This window comes from Tarenaya hassleriana, unplaced genomic scaffold (genome assembly GCF_000463585.1).
Source record: "Tarenaya hassleriana unplaced genomic scaffold, ASM46358v1 Cleome11, whole genome shotgun sequence".
In the NCBI taxonomy this organism is placed as follows: domain Eukaryota; kingdom Viridiplantae; phylum Streptophyta; class Magnoliopsida; order Brassicales; family Cleomaceae; genus Tarenaya; species Tarenaya hassleriana.
The window spans coordinates 381,585-399,856 of record NW_010961290.1 but is presented as its reverse complement, the minus strand read 5'-3'; the positions used below and the strand labels follow the sequence as shown (position 1 = coordinate 399,856).

The 18,272-nt window shown below is 41.1% G+C and overlaps 4 protein-coding genes across 9 annotated transcripts in view; 1 reads left to right on the top strand and 3 right to left on the bottom strand.

The window, feature by feature from the left end:
* Positions 1–1,434, bottom strand: part of LOC104805139 (single-stranded DNA-binding protein WHY1, chloroplastic-like) — a 2,381-nt gene extending 947 nt beyond the window's left edge. The window contains exons 1-6 of the mRNA XM_010529572.1: positions 1,114–1,434; positions 809–909; positions 635–727; positions 375–469; positions 221–294; positions 34–122 (exon numbers count right to left, since the gene is read on the bottom strand). Of these exons, the coding sequence (XP_010527874.1) occupies positions 34–122; positions 221–294; positions 375–469; positions 635–727; positions 809–909; positions 1,114–1,375 (714 nt within the window). The 5' untranslated portion in view covers positions 1,376–1,434. The remainder of the gene's footprint in view (positions 1–33; positions 123–220; positions 295–374; positions 470–634; positions 728–808; positions 910–1,113) is intronic.
* Positions 1,435–1,758: 324 nt separating this feature from the next.
* LOC104805136 lies at positions 1,759–5,121 on the top strand. Of its 2 annotated transcripts, XR_770441.2 has the most exons (14): positions 1,759–1,880; positions 1,979–2,040; positions 2,119–2,184; positions 2,350–2,425; positions 2,531–2,601; positions 2,873–2,974; positions 3,076–3,165; positions 3,237–3,311; positions 3,595–3,627; positions 3,947–4,027; positions 4,220–4,288; positions 4,365–4,474; positions 4,553–4,680; positions 4,947–5,121. XR_770441.2 is itself a non-coding variant. In XM_010529568.1 (13 exons), the coding sequence occupies exons 1-13, from the start codon at positions 1,826–1,828 to the stop codon at positions 4,587–4,589; spliced, it is 927 nt and encodes a 308-aa protein (XP_010527870.1). In that variant the 5' UTR covers positions 1,759–1,825; the 3' UTR covers positions 4,590–4,849. The 2 variants fall into 2 exon arrangements, 1 of the variants encoding a protein (XP_010527870.1); XM_010529568.1 differs by lacking the exon at positions 4,947–5,121 and having other exon boundaries at positions 4,553–4,849.
* Positions 5,016–8,924, bottom strand: LOC104805137 (probable pectate lyase 3). 3 transcript variants are annotated; one of them, XM_010529569.1, is made up of 5 exons: positions 8,108–8,893; positions 7,355–7,747; positions 5,804–6,509; positions 5,483–5,725; positions 5,016–5,388 (listed from the first exon to the last, which is right to left on the bottom strand). In XM_010529569.1, the coding sequence occupies exons 1-5, from the start codon at positions 8,653–8,655 to the stop codon at positions 5,149–5,151; spliced, it is 2,130 nt and encodes a 709-aa protein (XP_010527871.1). In that variant the 5' UTR covers positions 8,656–8,893; the 3' UTR covers positions 5,016–5,148. The 3 variants fall into 3 exon arrangements, with proteins under 3 accessions (XP_010527871.1, XP_010527872.1, XP_010527873.1); XM_010529570.2 differs by lacking the exons at positions 7,355–7,747; positions 8,108–8,893 and adding an exon at positions 6,713–7,185; XM_010529571.2 differs by lacking the exons at positions 5,016–5,388; positions 5,483–5,725 and having other exon boundaries at positions 6,292–6,509; positions 7,351–7,747; positions 8,108–8,924.
* A 387-nt stretch (positions 8,925–9,311) lies between these two features.
* LOC104805135 (cullin-associated NEDD8-dissociated protein 1) lies at positions 9,312–17,991 on the bottom strand. 3 transcript variants are annotated; one of them, XM_010529564.2, is made up of 29 exons: positions 17,825–17,991; positions 17,265–17,341; positions 17,006–17,175; positions 16,581–16,788; positions 16,082–16,247; positions 15,552–15,681; positions 15,158–15,272; positions 14,710–14,867; positions 14,512–14,635; positions 14,202–14,252; positions 14,045–14,127; positions 13,855–13,939; positions 13,681–13,782; positions 13,493–13,591; positions 13,261–13,371; positions 13,026–13,109; positions 12,645–12,785; positions 12,465–12,557; positions 12,206–12,327; positions 11,945–12,107; positions 11,618–11,857; positions 11,246–11,494; positions 10,953–11,129; positions 10,717–10,863; positions 10,510–10,626; positions 10,182–10,350; positions 9,993–10,070; positions 9,760–9,898; positions 9,312–9,627 (listed from the first exon to the last, which is right to left on the bottom strand). In XM_010529564.2, the coding sequence occupies exons 2-29, from the start codon at positions 17,298–17,300 to the stop codon at positions 9,531–9,533; spliced, it is 3,654 nt and encodes a 1,217-aa protein (XP_010527866.1). In that variant the 5' UTR covers positions 17,301–17,341; positions 17,825–17,991; the 3' UTR covers positions 9,312–9,530. The 3 variants fall into 3 exon arrangements, with proteins under 3 accessions (XP_010527866.1, XP_010527868.1, XP_010527867.1); XM_010529565.2 differs by lacking the exon at positions 17,825–17,991 and adding an exon at positions 17,557–17,764 and having other exon boundaries at positions 9,531–9,627; XM_010529566.1 differs by lacking the exons at positions 17,265–17,341; positions 17,825–17,991 and having other exon boundaries at positions 17,006–17,052; positions 17,150–17,174.
* Positions 17,992–18,272: the final 281 nt, after the last annotated feature.

Here is an 18,272-nt window from a genome sequence, read left to right as displayed (position 1 = left end):
GGAAAGATGTATACACAGAGAGAGAAAACTTACGTTGAGAGCAGTGACAATGACTGTGAACTCTGCTCGGCTGATGGGTATGTATATGCTCTCATCCATGTTCAAGAGCTTGTTTTGAACACCTTCATCAAATAATTAGTAAAAGCCGGAAACCATTATTTCGAGAAATGGTGCAGAGAAATGAAAGATGTCAAGTTAAGAATTCAGACAAGAAGATTACTTAGGTTGAAGAAGTGACCGGAACCATCGGGCAGGGGCTCAACCTTTAACACCTTCCTCACCTTCCCCTCATCACTGTGACAGCACAACACCGGAAATATTTAACATACAGACAACAAAATCAAAATCATGAAACCAGATGGCATGGATCATACCCTTTTCCTTTGAAAGGATCATGAAAGAATTCACACGATTCCCTCGGGCCAAGGCTAACTAGATGTCCGATTTCTGTAACAGACAATGAGAAGACCTGCACCATAATCCATTCAACATCAAACACTTGTTACCACATTCATACCATAAAAAAAAACTGCCCGTTTCCATCAAACTCATGGGGGATCTTGTCATAATCCGTGAGACATAATTCTTAAAACATAAAGTTCAAATGATAAGAACAAATGATTTCAAAGCAAACCTGCTTCCTGCTCCAGTCGTATTGCCGAACGCCAGCTGCAGGAGCAAACTGCAGCATCACGCAACCTTCCCTCGATATCTTGAATGCTCCAGACTCAAGTTTTTTAACCAGAAACACAGAGATGTCAAAATCCAAACTCAATCGAAATTACAAGAGCATGGAAATGAAGCTTACATCTAAAGACACAAATTCCGGTGCTCTAGGCTCCACTGTAAGCGCAGCTTTCCCTTTGTATATCGAGTGACCCACGAAAAACCGAGCCGGCAATCCTTCAGCTACCCAAATGAACAAACAACATTACTCCTAAATCCGTAACGAGGCAATCTGACGAATGAAATCTACGAACGATTCATAATTTTCTTCTGGGTTGAGACTAATTTTCTATGCAGCTCCTTTTCCCCATTTTGAACCAGAATCACTTCCATTTTCAAAATTTTCTCAGCACCCAAACAAACTGGAACAGAAACTCCATAGCCTACCGTTTTGAGAAGAGTGAGACGGCGAGGAAGAGTCACCGAACCTCTGCTTCTCGAAGTAATCCGCCTGCCGCGACTTGACGGAGAACTTCACCCTCGTCGTCGCTTTCGAGGAGACACCACGCTGCTTCACACAGAAACCACCGGCGGAGAGAACCGAGGACGAGGAGAGAAAGCGAGCGTCAACATACATGGGGTTTACTAGGGTTTTGGAATTTGCCGCCATTAGAGGAGAAGATAAGAGTTGCAGGCACTGCAGCGACATCGTTTTCTTCTTTAACTTTCGGCTTCTCTCTTCTGGGAATTACGACGACAGCGGAAGAAAGAAAAGCTTGGCATTTTAGAATGGACGGTTCGGATTCGTTTATTACTTCACGGCAGCGACAGACGGTCCAGGTCAGTTTAGTGTACGGTCAAAGTGGACGAGCCAAGCGGCCAATATTCATGCGCCCATACGACACCGTTTGAGTAAAGGCTTCAAAGAAAGGGAAAAAAAAGCTCGGCATTTATTGGTTCAATGGACGGTTGAGATTTGTTTATTACTTTACGGCAGAGATTAACGGTTCAGATCCGTTCTAGTCAAAATGCGACGACTGTGGCATTTATAAAAGTAAACGACGTCGTTTTTCTCAGAAATTGGTTTTCACCCGGAAGCTCTTTCTTCGCCGGCGAAGTTTGGGACCTTGTCGAAGAAGACAACTACTGATCTGTGACGATGTCTATGCAAGCCGGCATCGGATTATCGAAGATTTTGGTTTTAGCGGGAGCAGGTAATTAGGTTTTCTCCATGCTCTAACTTGATCTTCCCCGATTCGATGATTGTCGGAGCTACAACGGTTTTGCTTGTTTGTTTTCTCCGTATCTGTAGGTTATACAGGTACGATTTTGGTCAAGAATGGCAAATTGTCGGAGATTATCGGTGAGCTACAGGTACGGCTACGATATCTTTCAGTGAGCTTTTTCTGGTTTTTGGGAAGATGTTGACGTGAATTGTTACGCTATTTCAAGGCTCTGGTGAAGCGAATTGAAAAATCTGGGGAGCATTCTGATGGAGATTCTGATGCCTCTGATGCGGTAAATGTTCAGGCTTTTGCTATGAACTATTTCGTGTGGATGTATATGTAGCTCAGTTCCATTAGAAAGCATTTCTCAGCATTGTATTGGTCTAATGTGATGATCGAGTGCCTGAAAATATGATGTATGTGAAATTAATTGTGCTCTTTCGAGTTGCTTTTATAGATGCACCGGCTAGCAATGGAAGTCCGGCAGCTGGCCTCGGCACGACAGATAACCGTTCTGAATGCAACTCCCGGTGGTATGTCTCCGGACAGAAATTCTTCATTTTTTTTTCTCACTTCAGTCACCGTTGTTGCTGTGTTATACAATATATCTGACCTTCTTCTATTCTTCAATGTTTCAGCTGACTTTACCCCCTTCATAATCCCAGCAGCGACATTGGGAGTCGTGGGCTATGGCTACATGTGGTTCAAGGTATCCAGCAGTCCAAAATCTGTTGTTTTCTCCTATGTTGGGACTTGTTTTCAAGTTTTGGTACTTCAATATGTCTCCTGGACGTTTAAGATTAGATTTCAGGATAAACCTGTATCTGTTCCCAATGGTTGAAAGATGGTGATCTTGGCCTCAGATTGATAATTTGGTTTATTCGGTAATCGGTAGTGATAAATTAAAGACGAATATCGAGTCATGTTGGCTCATTCATTACCCTTGGTGTATTGAGTTATTCGTGCTTGCCTTGGACTAGGGAATTTCCTTCTCTGACATCATGTGCATAACAAAGCGTAACATGGAAAATGCTGTATCAAACTTGACAAAGCATTTGGAAAGCATCTCAGAGACTCTTTCAGTGAGTGCTTCTACCATTTACTGTCGTTATCTTTGGATATGATTGTAAAAGAACTGTTGTTGTACAGCCAATGTAATTGTACTCTCCTTTTTGTTGGTCAGTCTGCTAAGAAGCACTTGGCACAGCGACTTAAGAAAGTGGATGATAAGGTGGACTTGCAGAAGAAGCTCTCCAAGGAGATCCAAGAGAATGTATGGGGAGAACCTAATTTCTAAATTATCTCATGAATGTGGTATTAACAATTTTCAAAACTGTAAAACAGGTGAATTTGGCTCTTGAGGATCTTATTAAAATTGGAGGAGATTTTGAGGCAATGCATGACATACTTGAAGGCGTGGTGGGTGTATTTTCCATTAATCTGCACCAAAAGAACTGATTTGTGCCAATGTTAAAGCTTGCCTTTAGGTTTTCCCTTTGTTTTTGTCTTCGTTCACCAGTTTAAGTTGAAACTAGTCTGGCTATAACATTCGAGATATTATGCAACCACCAACTTAAGCCTTTCTCTTCTTTCCATTTATGCTCACCATTATATTCAAGTCAGGGCATATCGTCAACAAACATGCATTGGCTAAGTGTTTTTTATATTATTTATTAATTCATCTAAAATTTCCTTTTTGCAGGATGGCAAACTAGATACATTGGAGTACAAGCAGGTACCATGTTTTTTATTCTCTCATACTGCCAAAGGGAATGAGAAGAAGCTATATGCGATGTCTTCCCATGATTTTTTTTATGGGTAGATGTAAGAAGGAAGAGCAAAACCAAGCTCAGAGGTTTCTACTGTTGTTCTTTGAATTAGATTAGAAAGGATCTTAGGTAGGAATATGTAATGTCCTCAATATGTGCTAGTCAATCATTGGGCTAAAGGGTGAATTTCGATCCTGTTGCAAGATGTTTGTCATTGGTTGACCTTTTCCTCATATTTCGAATGAGCAATTGCTGATCTGTTTTTTGTTTTCTTTATCCTGGCAGGATATTGCAAATATGGGATTGATGTATTTATGCAACTCTATGGGTAGAAAAAATGTTAGGATGCCTGAATTTCTAATGGAGGTATTGGAATTTCATTTATTTCTGTAGCTTTCGTATAGATAGCATTTGCGATCATGTAAATACACAGACATGTTTTCTTTGCTGACGAAGAAAAAAAATGAACAAAACTGGTGGTTGCATCACTCGAAATGTTCCAGATTTTCTCCTCTACTTTTTTTTTTTAAAAAATCAGTTGATTCATGTGGACTGCAGGGGAAGCTCCAAGTTTCTGGGAACTCAAAGACACGTTTACTTACTAACGCAGAAACTTCTTCTCCAAAGGTATATCCTATCTATATACATTCTATATCTTTACGTTTACGAACTAACACTGACGTTTCTTGGTGTGCTTCATCAGGGGTTAATCGAGATTTATCAGCCAGGAACGGCTACTGAACCACGATGCACAGTTACGGATTTGAGTGGCAGCTATGATTTCGTTGGCAAGCTCGAATCTTCTGCATCAAGGTTAAAGATATAACTCCAATCCTCTTGATGGACCCGACCCATCATATTGATCTCAGTTTTGTCATCAACGGTGACCAGGCCGAGTCACAGCCCCGACCGCCGACTTTTTTCTTAAGTGACAACAGTGGAACACATAATAAAGGCCAGACGGTATAGACGAAACGCAACTCTTTTGAAGATTAGTTCTCTTGTTTCTAAAGTGGAAGGTGAGTTTGATTCTTGTGCCAGCTTCCCATATTCGTTTTTTTTTTGTCGTTTTACTTTTTTTTATAACTTCTTATACGAGAAGAAAATTCCAAGCTTTCTATCAGATATACATGTAACCTTATTATGTTATAAACCCTAATTAATGTATTCTTTTAAGCGTGGTGATTATTTCATGTGTTTTTTCATTGACTAACCTTAGATACCGAAATGACAAGAAAAGGGAAACAAAATATTTGCATTTTTTTCTCCATTTTTTTATTTTCAGGAAAAAAGAGGGAACCTACTCTAATGATAGTCGGTACTCTGCATTATTCACTCATGATCATGAACACCATTCACAGAAAGAAGACTACCTTTGTTTCTTTGTATCTCTTTTTTTTTTTTCAGTTACAACATGTAAAACAGTGACAAAACCAGTTATGAACCGAACTTGCGTTGAAGGGTGTCATCAACTGTTGGAATCTTCGTCAACAGGGCTTACGTTTCTTGCAGCTGAGGACCCCAGCGTCCATGGTGAGTTTCCTGACCAAAGTCCCTGGCTGCGGCCTGATCGCAAACTTGCTCGGGACTGGATTCTTCGGGGCTGCACTCAACGCATTTGCTCTCCCCGACTGCACAAAGTATGCTCCGTTCAGGAAGTAATCTCCCTCCGACTGCCAGTTCCACGATTTCCACTCGGTAAACGGTGTGTACTCTCTCTTCGTTACCTTTTTTTAAATAAATAAAAAAACAGCATTCGTAATCGATTATAATAATTCCGGTGGATTATAATCGGAGGAGAGAGCATAACTCAAAAAAAACCTGCTTGGCTTCTTCGTTGGGAGGGGCAATGAAGCGATTCCCTTGGCTGATGATAGTAGGGTTCATGTTACCACCAATGGCATACATTTCCCAGTGAGTGTAGTCATTGTTCACCACATGGATCAGTCCGTATCTGCACCTCGGCATCCTCTGCACCAATCTCTTCCCAAAATGGTTGAACGCTACCGTTATCTGCATCTTCTTGTCTATCACATCCTTGTCCGTCCCCCCGAACAGCATCACCTAAAAATATGGCAGATTTCGGTATGAAATTCTCTGCCTTTTTTATATAACACGTAAAATTTGTTTTCGTTTGCTTACCTCTTGGTGGTCGGTCAAGTGGCAGTTGGAAATGGTGATCCCCGTCGACCCTTGGATTGCGTCAATCATCCCGTCGCTGCAGTGGGACATCGAGACATGATCGATCCAGACATTAGTGGCTCCGAATATGTTGATCCCATCGCCATCACTCCTTGTCCGAAGCCCGAAATGCGTCTCGGAATCTCTTATCAACCCGCCATTCCCAGGCACGATGTTCTTGATATAGATGTTGTGGATGATCACGTTGTTCACGAATTGCAAGGTGAACCCCGCACCGCCCGTGATGTGAACCCTCACTCCCCGTCCATCTATCGTCTTGTCGCTGGTCATGATCAGTTCTTGCTGCAGTTTTATAACCATGCTCTTTGCAAACACGATCCAGAGTGGCTCCTCTCTCGTCACGGCATGCCTTAGGGTTCCCGCTTTCGGGTTCAAAAGATCATCGTCGGATGCATCTGTAACAACATAGTAGGGTCCAGCCTTACCTCCGGTGGTCTTACGGCCGAATCCGAGCGCACAATCCGCCAACTTCTTCCGATTTTTCGACCAGCCGGGGTCACATCTCCAGCATCTATCGATCGGGTTATAGGCTACGCACTTTCCTCCTAAGTTGCGTCGCTTCGGGTGTTGGCCTCGGCTTTGGCCCACCTGCAGTAACTCTCTCCTCGTGCCGTTGTTGCCTGTTTTCATCGTCTCCTCCACCGCCCTGCAAAAAATGGCAACGAAGAAGATTAAAACCAGTTGTTTGCGCAACAGGCTACGTGAAAATCGAACCCTAAACACCAAAATGCATTCGATTTCTTCCGAGATATGCTTGATGTAGGGTGGTGAAATATCGACCGCTGCTAAGACGTTCACGGTATTTCAGACCAGAAGGAATAGACGAAAAAGAACTGAGAGAAGACGGACAAGTTGACATGGTAGTTGAAGTGGTCGGTGACGTTGAAAGGGTTTGGGTCGTAGAAGCGTAAGGTCTGACGCAAAGCTTTGTCCTGACGCTGCGTCCAGTATTCGTCGAAGACGGCCACGTGGCCTCTAACCGACGACGACGCCCACGACGATATCGCGAATAAAATCACCAATTTTACAAAATCCCACGACGCCATTTGTGCGTGTGTGTGTGCTGATGAAATATAGGGCAAACCCTCGAGCTTTAACGTCGACGACGATTCTTGGGCTCGGGGATTACAGATAGATTATCCCATTAATGGGTTGCTTATATAACACGGAAGATGAATCTTCCCCCAATACGACAACTGGTGGTGTTGAAGAGTTTTAGAGATATAAGAGGAGAAGAAGATCAATGGAGGATAACCATCATCTTCCTTCTGTTAACCCAATTATAGCTCTTGATGACTGTTCCACCCTTCTTTTGTGGGATTCAACCGTTCATTCGTTTTCAGCATTAACCACTTTCCTTATTTATATCGATGATATATATAGACAATTTGACTGATGATAACACGAAAAGAAGGCAACGAAATCTTTGTCCATTACTAAACCAAGTGAGTGAAACCAAGAGCGATCTAAGGAGAAGATGGTCTTACAGACTTGTTGACGTGTCTGAGAACACTCCACATAAATGTAGATATCAGGAAGAGAGCAATCCCAGCGAGGACTGCCTGTTTCAGACCAAGATTCACCAGCAGGTTCACCAGAAGTCCAGCCACCACCACCCCCAAGAAATTCGCAGAGACAGCCGACCAGAACGGCATGCCGAGCACTGAAGCTATTATGGCTCCCCTCCCCCCACCTGTGCCGGGAAACGGAACAGCCACGAAGAGCATTAGCCCCAGCCATTGAAACTCTTCCACCGGACCTGCCTTCTCCTTGGCTCTTCTGAATAACATGTCTAGTAGCTTAGATGCAGAGCGGCTCTTGCCCGCCAAGAAATTCGCAAACTTCTCCAGGTACAGTATGATAAACGGAACCGGGACCATATTCCTGTACATATATAACACAAATCCAACACTTGAAAGTTACACATCTTCATATGATCTACTCTTGTTCCACCCCATTTCTACAGCATAACTTTCATGATCACCTAAGACAATGACGAATAGATTCAAGCGCTGTAATAGCAAGGTTCAGACAAATTCACACTAATGAGCTTCAGCTCATTGGTACTTGGAGCTCTGGTCTTGATGAACTTGTTGGGTTAGCCAGTGAAGAAGACAACTAAGACAAGATGTGAGCCTAAACTGAGTTCCAAACTCACAACAAATCTAGTTCTGATCAAGATACTACTGATTCATCCCAAAAACCGAATAAAATGAAACCTAGTAACAGACAAGAAAGGCTGACCCCATAACAGAGAAGAAAGTGAGAGCAATGGGTTTGAGCTGCAACCAGTAACCGACGGGAATAGCACCACGGAGCTCTATGACCGGAAGAGTGGCTAAAGCAAAAACCACCGCCTCGTCCGGCCACCCTGAGCGGCGGAGAGCGGCGGCGATTCTTAGACCGAAGCTCGATGCTTTGATTGAATCCGTCGCAGCTTTCGCATCACCTGACCTCGCGAACCAAAACAGAGATAGAGAAGCCCAGAACACGACCCATACTGCGAATTTCACTGGTTTTACATCAAAAGATGGAAGCTTGATACTATCCTTTTCATCTCCGGTTTCTCCGACAAACCCATCTCGAAAATAACAAAACCTGGTGAAATTACGGCGTAACGGATGGAAAAGACATGAATTTTGGGGTCGTAGGAAAAGGTTTTGGCTCAACCAGGGTTTCTCTGGAGAATTCGGAGAAGAAACCCTAGTGGGTGCCGAAATTACGAGATGGGTTTTCCTGTAAAAGGAAGATAACGCGAATGGAGATACGGAGGCTAACGCAGAAATCGCCATTTTTTTTGGTTCCCAAGATCAACGTCGATATGTCCGCTGATCCGCCGTCAAACAGAATTATCTGCTAAATTGAGTTGACACATCGAACAGCGAGTGGAGGCAAGATGCTGAATAGCTGGGTTCTCTACATGAATTTTGAAATTGACTCCGGATTTTCTCCAAAGACCAGATGCAGAGAGAGAGAGAGGGAGCTTCTTGTGCTAATCCCTCGTAATCCTATATACCGGTTATGAGTGGAACATTGACAAATGAGAATAAAAATTAAAAATGCTAGCTATATGAGTGGAATATTGCCAAGAAACTCTGTAGAAATAAGAGAAAATGCCAAAATAATATTCACAAATTTTTGCAGTATTGGTGGATATACTGCAAAGTAATATTCACAAAATAATATCAACAATTTCCCTCAAGGAACAATTCACAAATGTTGTGGCATGGGGTCAATAGAACGAAGTCTTGTAGTGCAAAAATTTTAATAAAAAGGGTTTTGGGCTACAAAGAAAGTGACCCAAAACTTGGTGTATTGGAAAATGGCCCATTAAGAAAACCTGAGCCCGATCCTAAAGCAAATATACCTGCAAGTGGTTTTAATTGAATATTTTTTTTGCAATTACAAAGTTTTTTTTTTCTGGAGTGGCATTAGCGGAAGAAGAAAATGGAACTAAAGAGCCAATTAGGACGGAGAAAGTGTTTGGAAATAGGAAGGGACGACACAATTATCTCAATCGATTTCAAATGACAGACGCCTACAAATAACATTCCATACAAAAAAAAAAATCCATTGAAACCCCTTTTAATTTGAAACCAAAAAAAAAATCGCTCACTTATTTTTCTTTTCTTTTGGTTGGCCAGACTAAAAGTAACTTAGCTCACCGTCACTCATTGCGGATGGAGAGGTACTTGTCCCAGAGAGGGGGCGACTTGTGCATTTCCGCCATTAGGCTCTTGAACTTGTGGCTGTAGTCCCCTCCGCTGTGTCCCATCCATTTTTATTTAACCATGTCAATATTTTACTTTACTACTTGAAAATTTTATTTATTTTAACATATACATATATATATATATAGAGAGAGAGAGAGGGCATCATGATGATGAGAAGATAACCTGATTCGATCCAAGGAGGAGATGGCACGCAGAGCGCTTCGGATCATGTCTTCGTTGCGGTCATGTTCTTGCTTCACCGCGTTTGGCTTCGGCTTGAAATTCATCGTTTTCTGCAGTGGCTCCACCAGCGAATCCAGCACTGACCCACCCACCGCCACCACCACCATCACTACTCATTCATGCTATATATTTTTAACCAAGTGGAAGGAAACTCGCTGTTTTTTCAGACTTACCCGCTAATACAGCTGATGGGCTTTTATCTGCCAGTGTCGAGAGTATTAGGTGGCAAATCATCTTCAAGTCATAATGATCTATATTCAATCCATTTAAACACACACAAAAAAAACAACAATTTAAAAATCAGACATCCATAGTTGAAACATACCGAGATAAAAAAGCAAAGAGAGACAGAGGCAACTCACCTTCTAGCCCTGATTTAAGGTAAGGAACGATGAAAGAAGACGGGTTTACTTGATCAAGACAACTGTCTAGTAATGTGAATACGCACTCGAATGCCGCTTTCCTTAGCTCAAGCCCATCATCCACAACGTGCTTAAATGGTCCAAGATCAACTGTCCTTATTAACTCTTTCTGCCACACATCACAAAGTCATTACATTTCATTGTTGATTCAAACCAAAATGCCGATGCCCAGGTACAATTAAAAAAAAAGATATCAACTTCGTGAGGAAACTGGTAAAATAGCATTGTCTAACGCTAGTTAGCATTTTCAGGCTTCGGAAGGAATTACCTTCACAACTGTTTGATCATAGAGAAGTGGCAATAACTCGGGAAGGAGACCTTTAATAAGATTAGGTTTATAGTGGGCAAAAGTACTTAAAGCCGACACAGCTGCACGCCTAACATGCTGATAAACCATGAAAAACTCAAAAGTTAAGATTATATACAGCAATACCATTTTTATGCAATGCACACTGTTTTATTTTCTCTGACTCACCCTGTCGCTGTCCTTAATAAGCATAAGGAATGAAGAAATCTCCGGGTGGATGATTTCATCTAACTTCTCTGGTCGTTCGACTACAGAATATTTCACAGCAGTGACAACAGTTGCGCGAGTAAAAGCAGCAGGACTTGTCGTCCTCACCTGAAGTTGTTGCAGTATGCACCGCGAAAGATTATACATGATTCATAAAACTAACTGCATAAGGTTATTCTTTTTTAGTGGTCCTCTACCTTAAGTGCTGGCACTAGTTTCTCAGGCTCAATCAGAGCCATTTTGCCCAAGCATTCAGCAACAACATTCCTCACACCTTCTTCCTCGCTTTCACAATGGTTAAATAGCAAAGCAAGTATTTTCTCCACACTGGCATCCTGGAAATCTGCTTTATCAACAGATTGCCTAACTATAACCTATAAAATCCGGAAAAAAACAAGCAATGAATTCCAGCATCAACTAAGAAAAAAAAGGTTCCATCAGCACATGTAAATTCAAGATAGAATATGAATATCGATTTAAGGCAACAGACCTCCTTAAGTGAGTGAAGCAGAATATATTGCTTCTTCTGCTGATTATCAATCTGGTCCAAGATAAAAGGTAGATACTTGGACAGATTGCCAACAGCAATGTTTCCAAGCGCATAAGAAGCTGCAGACTTTATTTCTTCAAAAGGGGATTGGAAAGATTCAATGATGATAGTTTCAACGTTAGCATGTGCACTTAGATCTTTTCTTCTCCCAATCTCACCCAGACACAACAAAGCTAGATGTTGCTTTGCCTATACAGGAAACCATCATCAAAGACTCATCAGCATAAAATTAAACCTGGCAATAGATGCAGGCCCACAAGCTGTCATCTTAAAGGTTTTCCATAACCTGGGAATACATGCCATGGAACTTACCGAATTCGTACCGCTGTCATCTTTAAGAATTTCCATAAGCATTTTAACAGTAGACGAACAATTCTGATCACCTGCTGCAAGACAGAGAACAGCAACACACTGTGCAATCGAATATAGTGCTTGCTTTGGCACACCTCCAGACTGAGGAGAAGGTTTAGCACATGAAAGTAAAGAGTCCAGCAAAGTGTAGAAACTCGTATTTGCATGGTACACCAGAGCTTCAAAAAAACCTTGCAGAGCCTATGACAAGTATCCAACAGATTTTTGTCAGTATGTCTCAAATGCATAGGCGAAGATGATGAAGCCCAGCGAAAGAGAGCAATTTACCGAAAGTGCTTGACCCTGGAGCAAAGGGCTTTTAACCAACGTTAAAGCTTGGGGAAGAACCTTGTTGTGAACCGCAGAGCTGATATTCTCACTGCAACTTTTGCCGGTCATCAGAGTGCAACAGAGCTCCAGTGCAAGAGCTGTCATGTGCAGGTCCGAAACACTGAAAGAACAAATGAAACGCATCCTTCTAATAAAACTGCCACTCAGGAGTAAGGGAGAAAAACACAAGCGGAATCCAATTTGATGAGCAAAGCAAACCTTATCAAAGATGAAAGCTCCACAAGAATAACTTCATACGCACCGGAACCTATTTTATCACCATAAGCAGTTACCAGGGAGTTCAATGTCACAAGTGTTGCTTGCCTTAGAACTCGGTTAGCCTGTTTGACAAGAATATAATTAAAAAACACAGCCATTGTATGCAAGGAGCTCTTTACTGCTTATGGGACAGTAAACAAAGAGAATTTTATATCACAGCGACAGCTACTCAAATATTAATAATGTACAAAAGAGATACCTTTCGTAAGAACCCAGTCAGTTCAGCAATCAAATGATCCAAGACACATGATAAATCAACGTGCAGTGGAGAAGTTGCAATGACAGCAAATGCCTGCATGTATCCACAACCATAGACAGTGACGATCAAGCCAGACAGGCATCGAGAAAAGAGCTTTTAGTAAGAAGTACATCGACTCACCTTTACTGCTGTAAGCCGAGTGATCTCATTTCCCATTCTGTCAACAAGTACGGGAAGGCAGGAAGGCAATTCTGTACTCAGTTGATCACCAAATGTCGAAATTACAAGACCCATGCAGGTAATAGCACACTCCTTGACCTCCTGTGGCAGGAAGGCAATTCTGTACTCAGTTTTCAAATTAAGAATTTCTTAAAAATAGTACGAACTCCAAACAAGCACAACAATATCCCTACACTTACCAATTCTTGGAAATGAAATAAGATGAAATTATCCGAGAGTAATTCATATGCAGGCCAAATTTAGTAAGGGACATAGAAAATAAATAAAATTTAAGATCTCTCACACAAAAAGAAATGGACCTCCAAAAGGAACACCACGAACCTGGTCCTGATCTTGATTTGTGAGGCGTGACATTATCGCATTGTAGATTGGATGAACATATGGTTTAAAATCAAAACCTGTGCCCTACACCAGAAGACAAAAAGGGCCAGAAGATGAGCAAACCCACACTGTCTACTGGAAAAAAATATAGCTCAAAATCACAACCCAGATACTAGACAAAAAGACCAGAAAGAAAGAGGGAAGCAATGAGATACCAATGATATAAGATACTCACCTCAATACTTGGACGCACTGCTCTGACAAGTTCCCAACAGACCCTTAATGCCTCAGCAGTGACCTTGTAATAACGTTCACCCACAGCAGCTAAAACAGGACTAGAAAGATCCTACATCGAGATAAAGTTCACAACCAAATCAGATCAAGCCTTTAAAGTCTACAGACTCAATATTAATCATTGAACAACAGATGAATATTTTGAAAGGCAAGAAACGTTTAGGGCTGCTAACCTTGATGTATGGGTGAAAAACAGGAGGTGAATGCGAAGCCAAAACCAATCTTGTGAAAACAAGAGCTTCGATTTTCAAGTTTGAAGTAGAAGATTTATCCTGGATAATCAAAGAGAACCACTTGAACAAAAAGAAAAAGAACGACACTAGCTCCACATGAAATATCATATTTCAATATTCCTACATACATTTAAAGCCCTCTCAATTCCAGGAACAAGAGAACCAATATGCTCGGCGAGGCAATCAGGCAGGACAACCACAAGCTCTCTCAGTACGGAGAATGCACCAACCTGCACAGGTTTTAACATGTTATGAACATATATATTAGGAAATAAACCAAGACTAGAGTTACAGGTTCATACCTTTGTCTTGACTGACTTTTCTCGCAGCTGCCTATTTATGGATTTCACAATCTTTGGGACTTCTTGTTTCAATAGCCATCTTGGACTGCAGGGGGCAAATGTATATATTTGGTTTACATGGATCCTTCATTAATGTGACAACAAGACCTATCTGAAGGTAGACTGGAGCCAAAGATTGCAGAAAACTTGCCTTGACTCATCTGTCTCAGCCTGTCCTTTTGTCACATTTCCTGTCTGCCGCAGTAACTCGGTGAATGTGTTGAACACATCCATCTGCAGCACGAGATGTTCAGACCAATGATCATACAGAAACGCTTTCAGGTTTGGTAATTATGCATTCCCTATACCTTAACATTTTCTTCTCTTTCCTTAAATCGGTCGATAAGTTTTGGGCAGGCCTGCACAAGACAAAACGACAGTTATTATTGTATTCCTCGCAAAAAAAATGAGACTTCCACTGTTTATCTGACAAAATAATAATAATAATAATAAACATTGCAACATTTCAGACCAAAGATCGATAGATGCAAGATTATTGTTACAGAAGAAATAGATGGAAGACAAGACAAAATCAAACAAGATGAAGCAGCAGGTGGTAAAGGAAATGTTGTTTCTTACATTGGTTTCTTTTACATTCCCAAAAACTTGAAGTCATACCTCACGATATAGTTTTGAAAGCATCTCAGGACGAGAAACGATTAAGCCGGCTAAGCACTTAGCTGCTGCTCTCCTGACTTTCCAGCTCGCATCTTCGTCATCGGTGTACTCATTTGCACTCCCACTAAAATAAAGGTCAACATGAGTGACCAGCTCAAGTTGCACCATGAAGGATATAACCCATAAAAGAAAACTTACTCATCTTCCTCCTCTTCAAGATTCTCATCATCAGTATCTTCTTCCATGTTGTCCATAAAATTCGGATCATAACTTATATATTCCAAGGTAAGATTCAAAATTTCATCACAATATGTTGAGATATCCCTTGGGCATCGCAATAAAAAGCTTTCGAGTGCCTGCAGGCAAAATCGAAAGCAGGCATGTTATCCATTGCATCTCAATTGTCCAATTTATAAGAAGACTGCCCATTGCTCTCTACTCCCTTCATTGTTATTCGATTAGCAATTTGGAATTGTACCATACAACAATAACTTAAGAACATTATGCCGCATAAAGAGAAGGAAAAGAGGAGAGATACAATTATTGTGCCAGCCTAGATGTCAGTCCAACAAGAACCAAATGGGAAACAAAAACCTCAATTTGCCATATCCGAGAGTAGAAGTATAGAGGGAATCATGCACAAAACCTGTAAGCTATACTCGCGAAGCTCTTCATCATTCTCTGAAGCGCTAGTGCAGTAATTGATCAAGACCGGAACAGTATCACCAAGATGGGTTCCAAACCGGTACCCAACAGCACGACTAAAACAAAGAAATATAAAAGAGCATTACGTCCATGGCAAGCCTAACTCACATGTACAAGGAAATGCTACATTTGCATGAAAACTATAGATTGCTAAGCATGCTCATAAATCCGTGTTTAACTAATGCATTCAAATTATATCACAAAAGATGGTTTAGAAAAAGGTTTACAAAGTGCAAATTAACAGTAAAAAGTTCAGCACTTCAGCAAATATGCCAAATACATAGTAGAACGCTAACAAGAAGTACCGTCAACAAAAAGAAAAAAGCGATAAGTACCTTAAAGCCCCAATCATTTGAATATTGGTACGGGTCATCTCAGATTTCATGTTCTTATTTCGCAAGTTCCGCACAACTTCATGAGTTGCTTTGGCAAGTAAATCATCAGAAAAACTTGAGGCAAGGGATGCTGAAACACAAACAATAAAAATTAATTTCCGTGTGTATGCATATTAAATCTTCATTTTGACTCCAGAGTGACAACCTTCCTATGGATTTGAGTACCATATTCCAAGAATTGAAAGACAAAGCTATTACCAAATCACTATCTAAGATTGTCAAACAGCCATCCAACTAGACACATCTGCTACTTAGTACACTGTTTGCTCCCAGGATGCACACCACAGTAATCTCATTACACCAAAAACCGTAGACCTATACTCCTGAAGCTACTACCAGATTAGGGAAAGCAGCTGACAGCAATCCCATTACACCAAAAGTCTTGTTTTGAAGTTCGCAGATTTTTCAACAGAATTCTAGACTCCATCAAGACCAAGCCGAGCATACAGACTCAAGTTACTTGAACTCACCAATGCAGGTAACAGTCTTCTTCCTGACAGTGGCTTGGTTGCAACCCAATTGCAATAACAGAGCATTCAAAAGTGCTTCATGGTCGCTTGCCATTAAATTTCCATATTTCTGAACCACATCACACATGATCTCAAGACATTCACATTTGACCCCTGTGCTCATTCCCTTCAGCAGCAAGCCAGCACAAAATTAGTATCTTGCAAAACAATAATTGAGAAACCTCTGATGTTCCAAAGCGTTGGCAAATGTTTATGCGCATCTTGTGCTCTTGAGTACTGTGAGTTTTTTCAGTGACAGCTATTAACTTGCAATAGTTTCTGAAAAACTTCAATAGCAGCACATAAGCGACTCATTTTCCAATAAACATGAATCATCCTGATACTTAGGCTGTTTAAGTCATTTGCTTCCAAGTTTGATGAAATCCAAGACAAATTCTGAGCCAGAGGTATTATGTAGAAATGCATCCAGCGAAAACAAAAGGGCCTCACAAACACTAACCTGGCCAGCTATCCCTTTTATCAACTGGGGGGTTAGGGAAACAAGTACAGATTGTGCATGTGAAGGAACTGCCTGAGCTACAATTGTCCTGAGGGCTATGCCAGCAATATCACGATGCTGGTCTTTCCCATGCAGTAGCTTATCACACAACTTATTTGTCATATCCACCACACGTGGTTCACCAACCTTCTTCACCAATGGAGCAAGGCTGCGACAAAATCATACAACAGTGGTTTGAGATAACCAATAAGACCAAAACAGCATGATAAATATACCAAGACACAGTCAAAGTTAGAAGTTGAGGTTTTCTATGTGAGACACAAGAAGACCATTTGAAATTTTGAACACTGATGATACAATAAATGTACACTGGGTAACAAAGGAGACCAACAACTTCCATAGGTTGCAAAGAGAAGAACACCAACCATTTGACAGCCAATCCAGAAACATCACCAGCCGCATCATCAAGCTGCTGCAGTATGACACTTGACAACTTCATCTCCATTTCAGGGTCTAGTTTGAAGGATTCCTTATTCAACTCATTCAGTAAATCAGAGGTTGCCATATACCTGTAATCTTTATCCTTACCCGTCATCTGCCCACAAACCGAAATATAAAATAAATTTTAAAAAGGTAAATGTATGGCAAGAGTTGCTGATCTTATTCTTGTTGACGATAGAGAACCTTTTCAAGAATTCCAGTCATGTGTAAGTTCGCCATCTTGGCTGGCTTTATATCAGTATTCAGCCCGTCCTTTACAGCTGCCACAGAGACAACAATCCACATACTTTAGAAGATACAAAGCAAGGAAATTATAGTCACATAAAATCAGTTCTATGAGCAACAAGTAGAATAACAAATGCAAAAGCGACATGACAACCAGACCAGAGGAAAAATTTTCTGGCAAATAAGCAAATATCTACAATCAAATTGAACCAGACCCTAAATGTTGACACCACATCGGTAATCAAATAACCTGAACAATGTCGTACATCCGGTCGTCTACAAATCCAGAATCGAGCATGCCCGCTCCAAAATTCAGAACGAAAAGGAAATCCGAACAAAAGACTTCCACAGAACCCAGCTGAAACTAAATGCCCTAATCGGACGCAATTGACGACCGCAGATCAAGGAGACGACAACCGAATCGAGGAATCAAAACGCCGTGTCGCCAAAACCCTAAGACTACGCCAAGAACTTCAATCTTGCCGAGAAATGAGAAAAGGTGGGAAGAAAACCCTAACCTTCCGACAAGAAAAACGACTGAAGAGAACGCCGGGATCGGGCGAGAGAAGCGGTGGAGGGTCCGATCGGAGGTGAAATTGCGAAGACGAAACCCGAAGGTATGGACTATACGACGAAACTGTCTGTGTCTGCTCTCTTCACTGCTTTGATTTTGATTTTGCCCCTTTCTAGATTCTTGTTTATATGATGCCGCTTCACTACACCTGATAATTAACAAAAGCATGCGAATTTATAAATATATTTAAACTTTCATTAATCATTTCCTTTTATTGTTTCGTTTATCATTTTTCCCCGTGATTCATAGCCTTCCATACAAATCTACAAAACCCTCGATTAATATTTTGTGTTTTATATTATATAGGCAAAATTTAAAATTTTATAAAGTGAACAAAATGGTTAAAAATGGTTAGCCGTGGCTAAAAAATGTTTTATTTTGATCTTTCACCT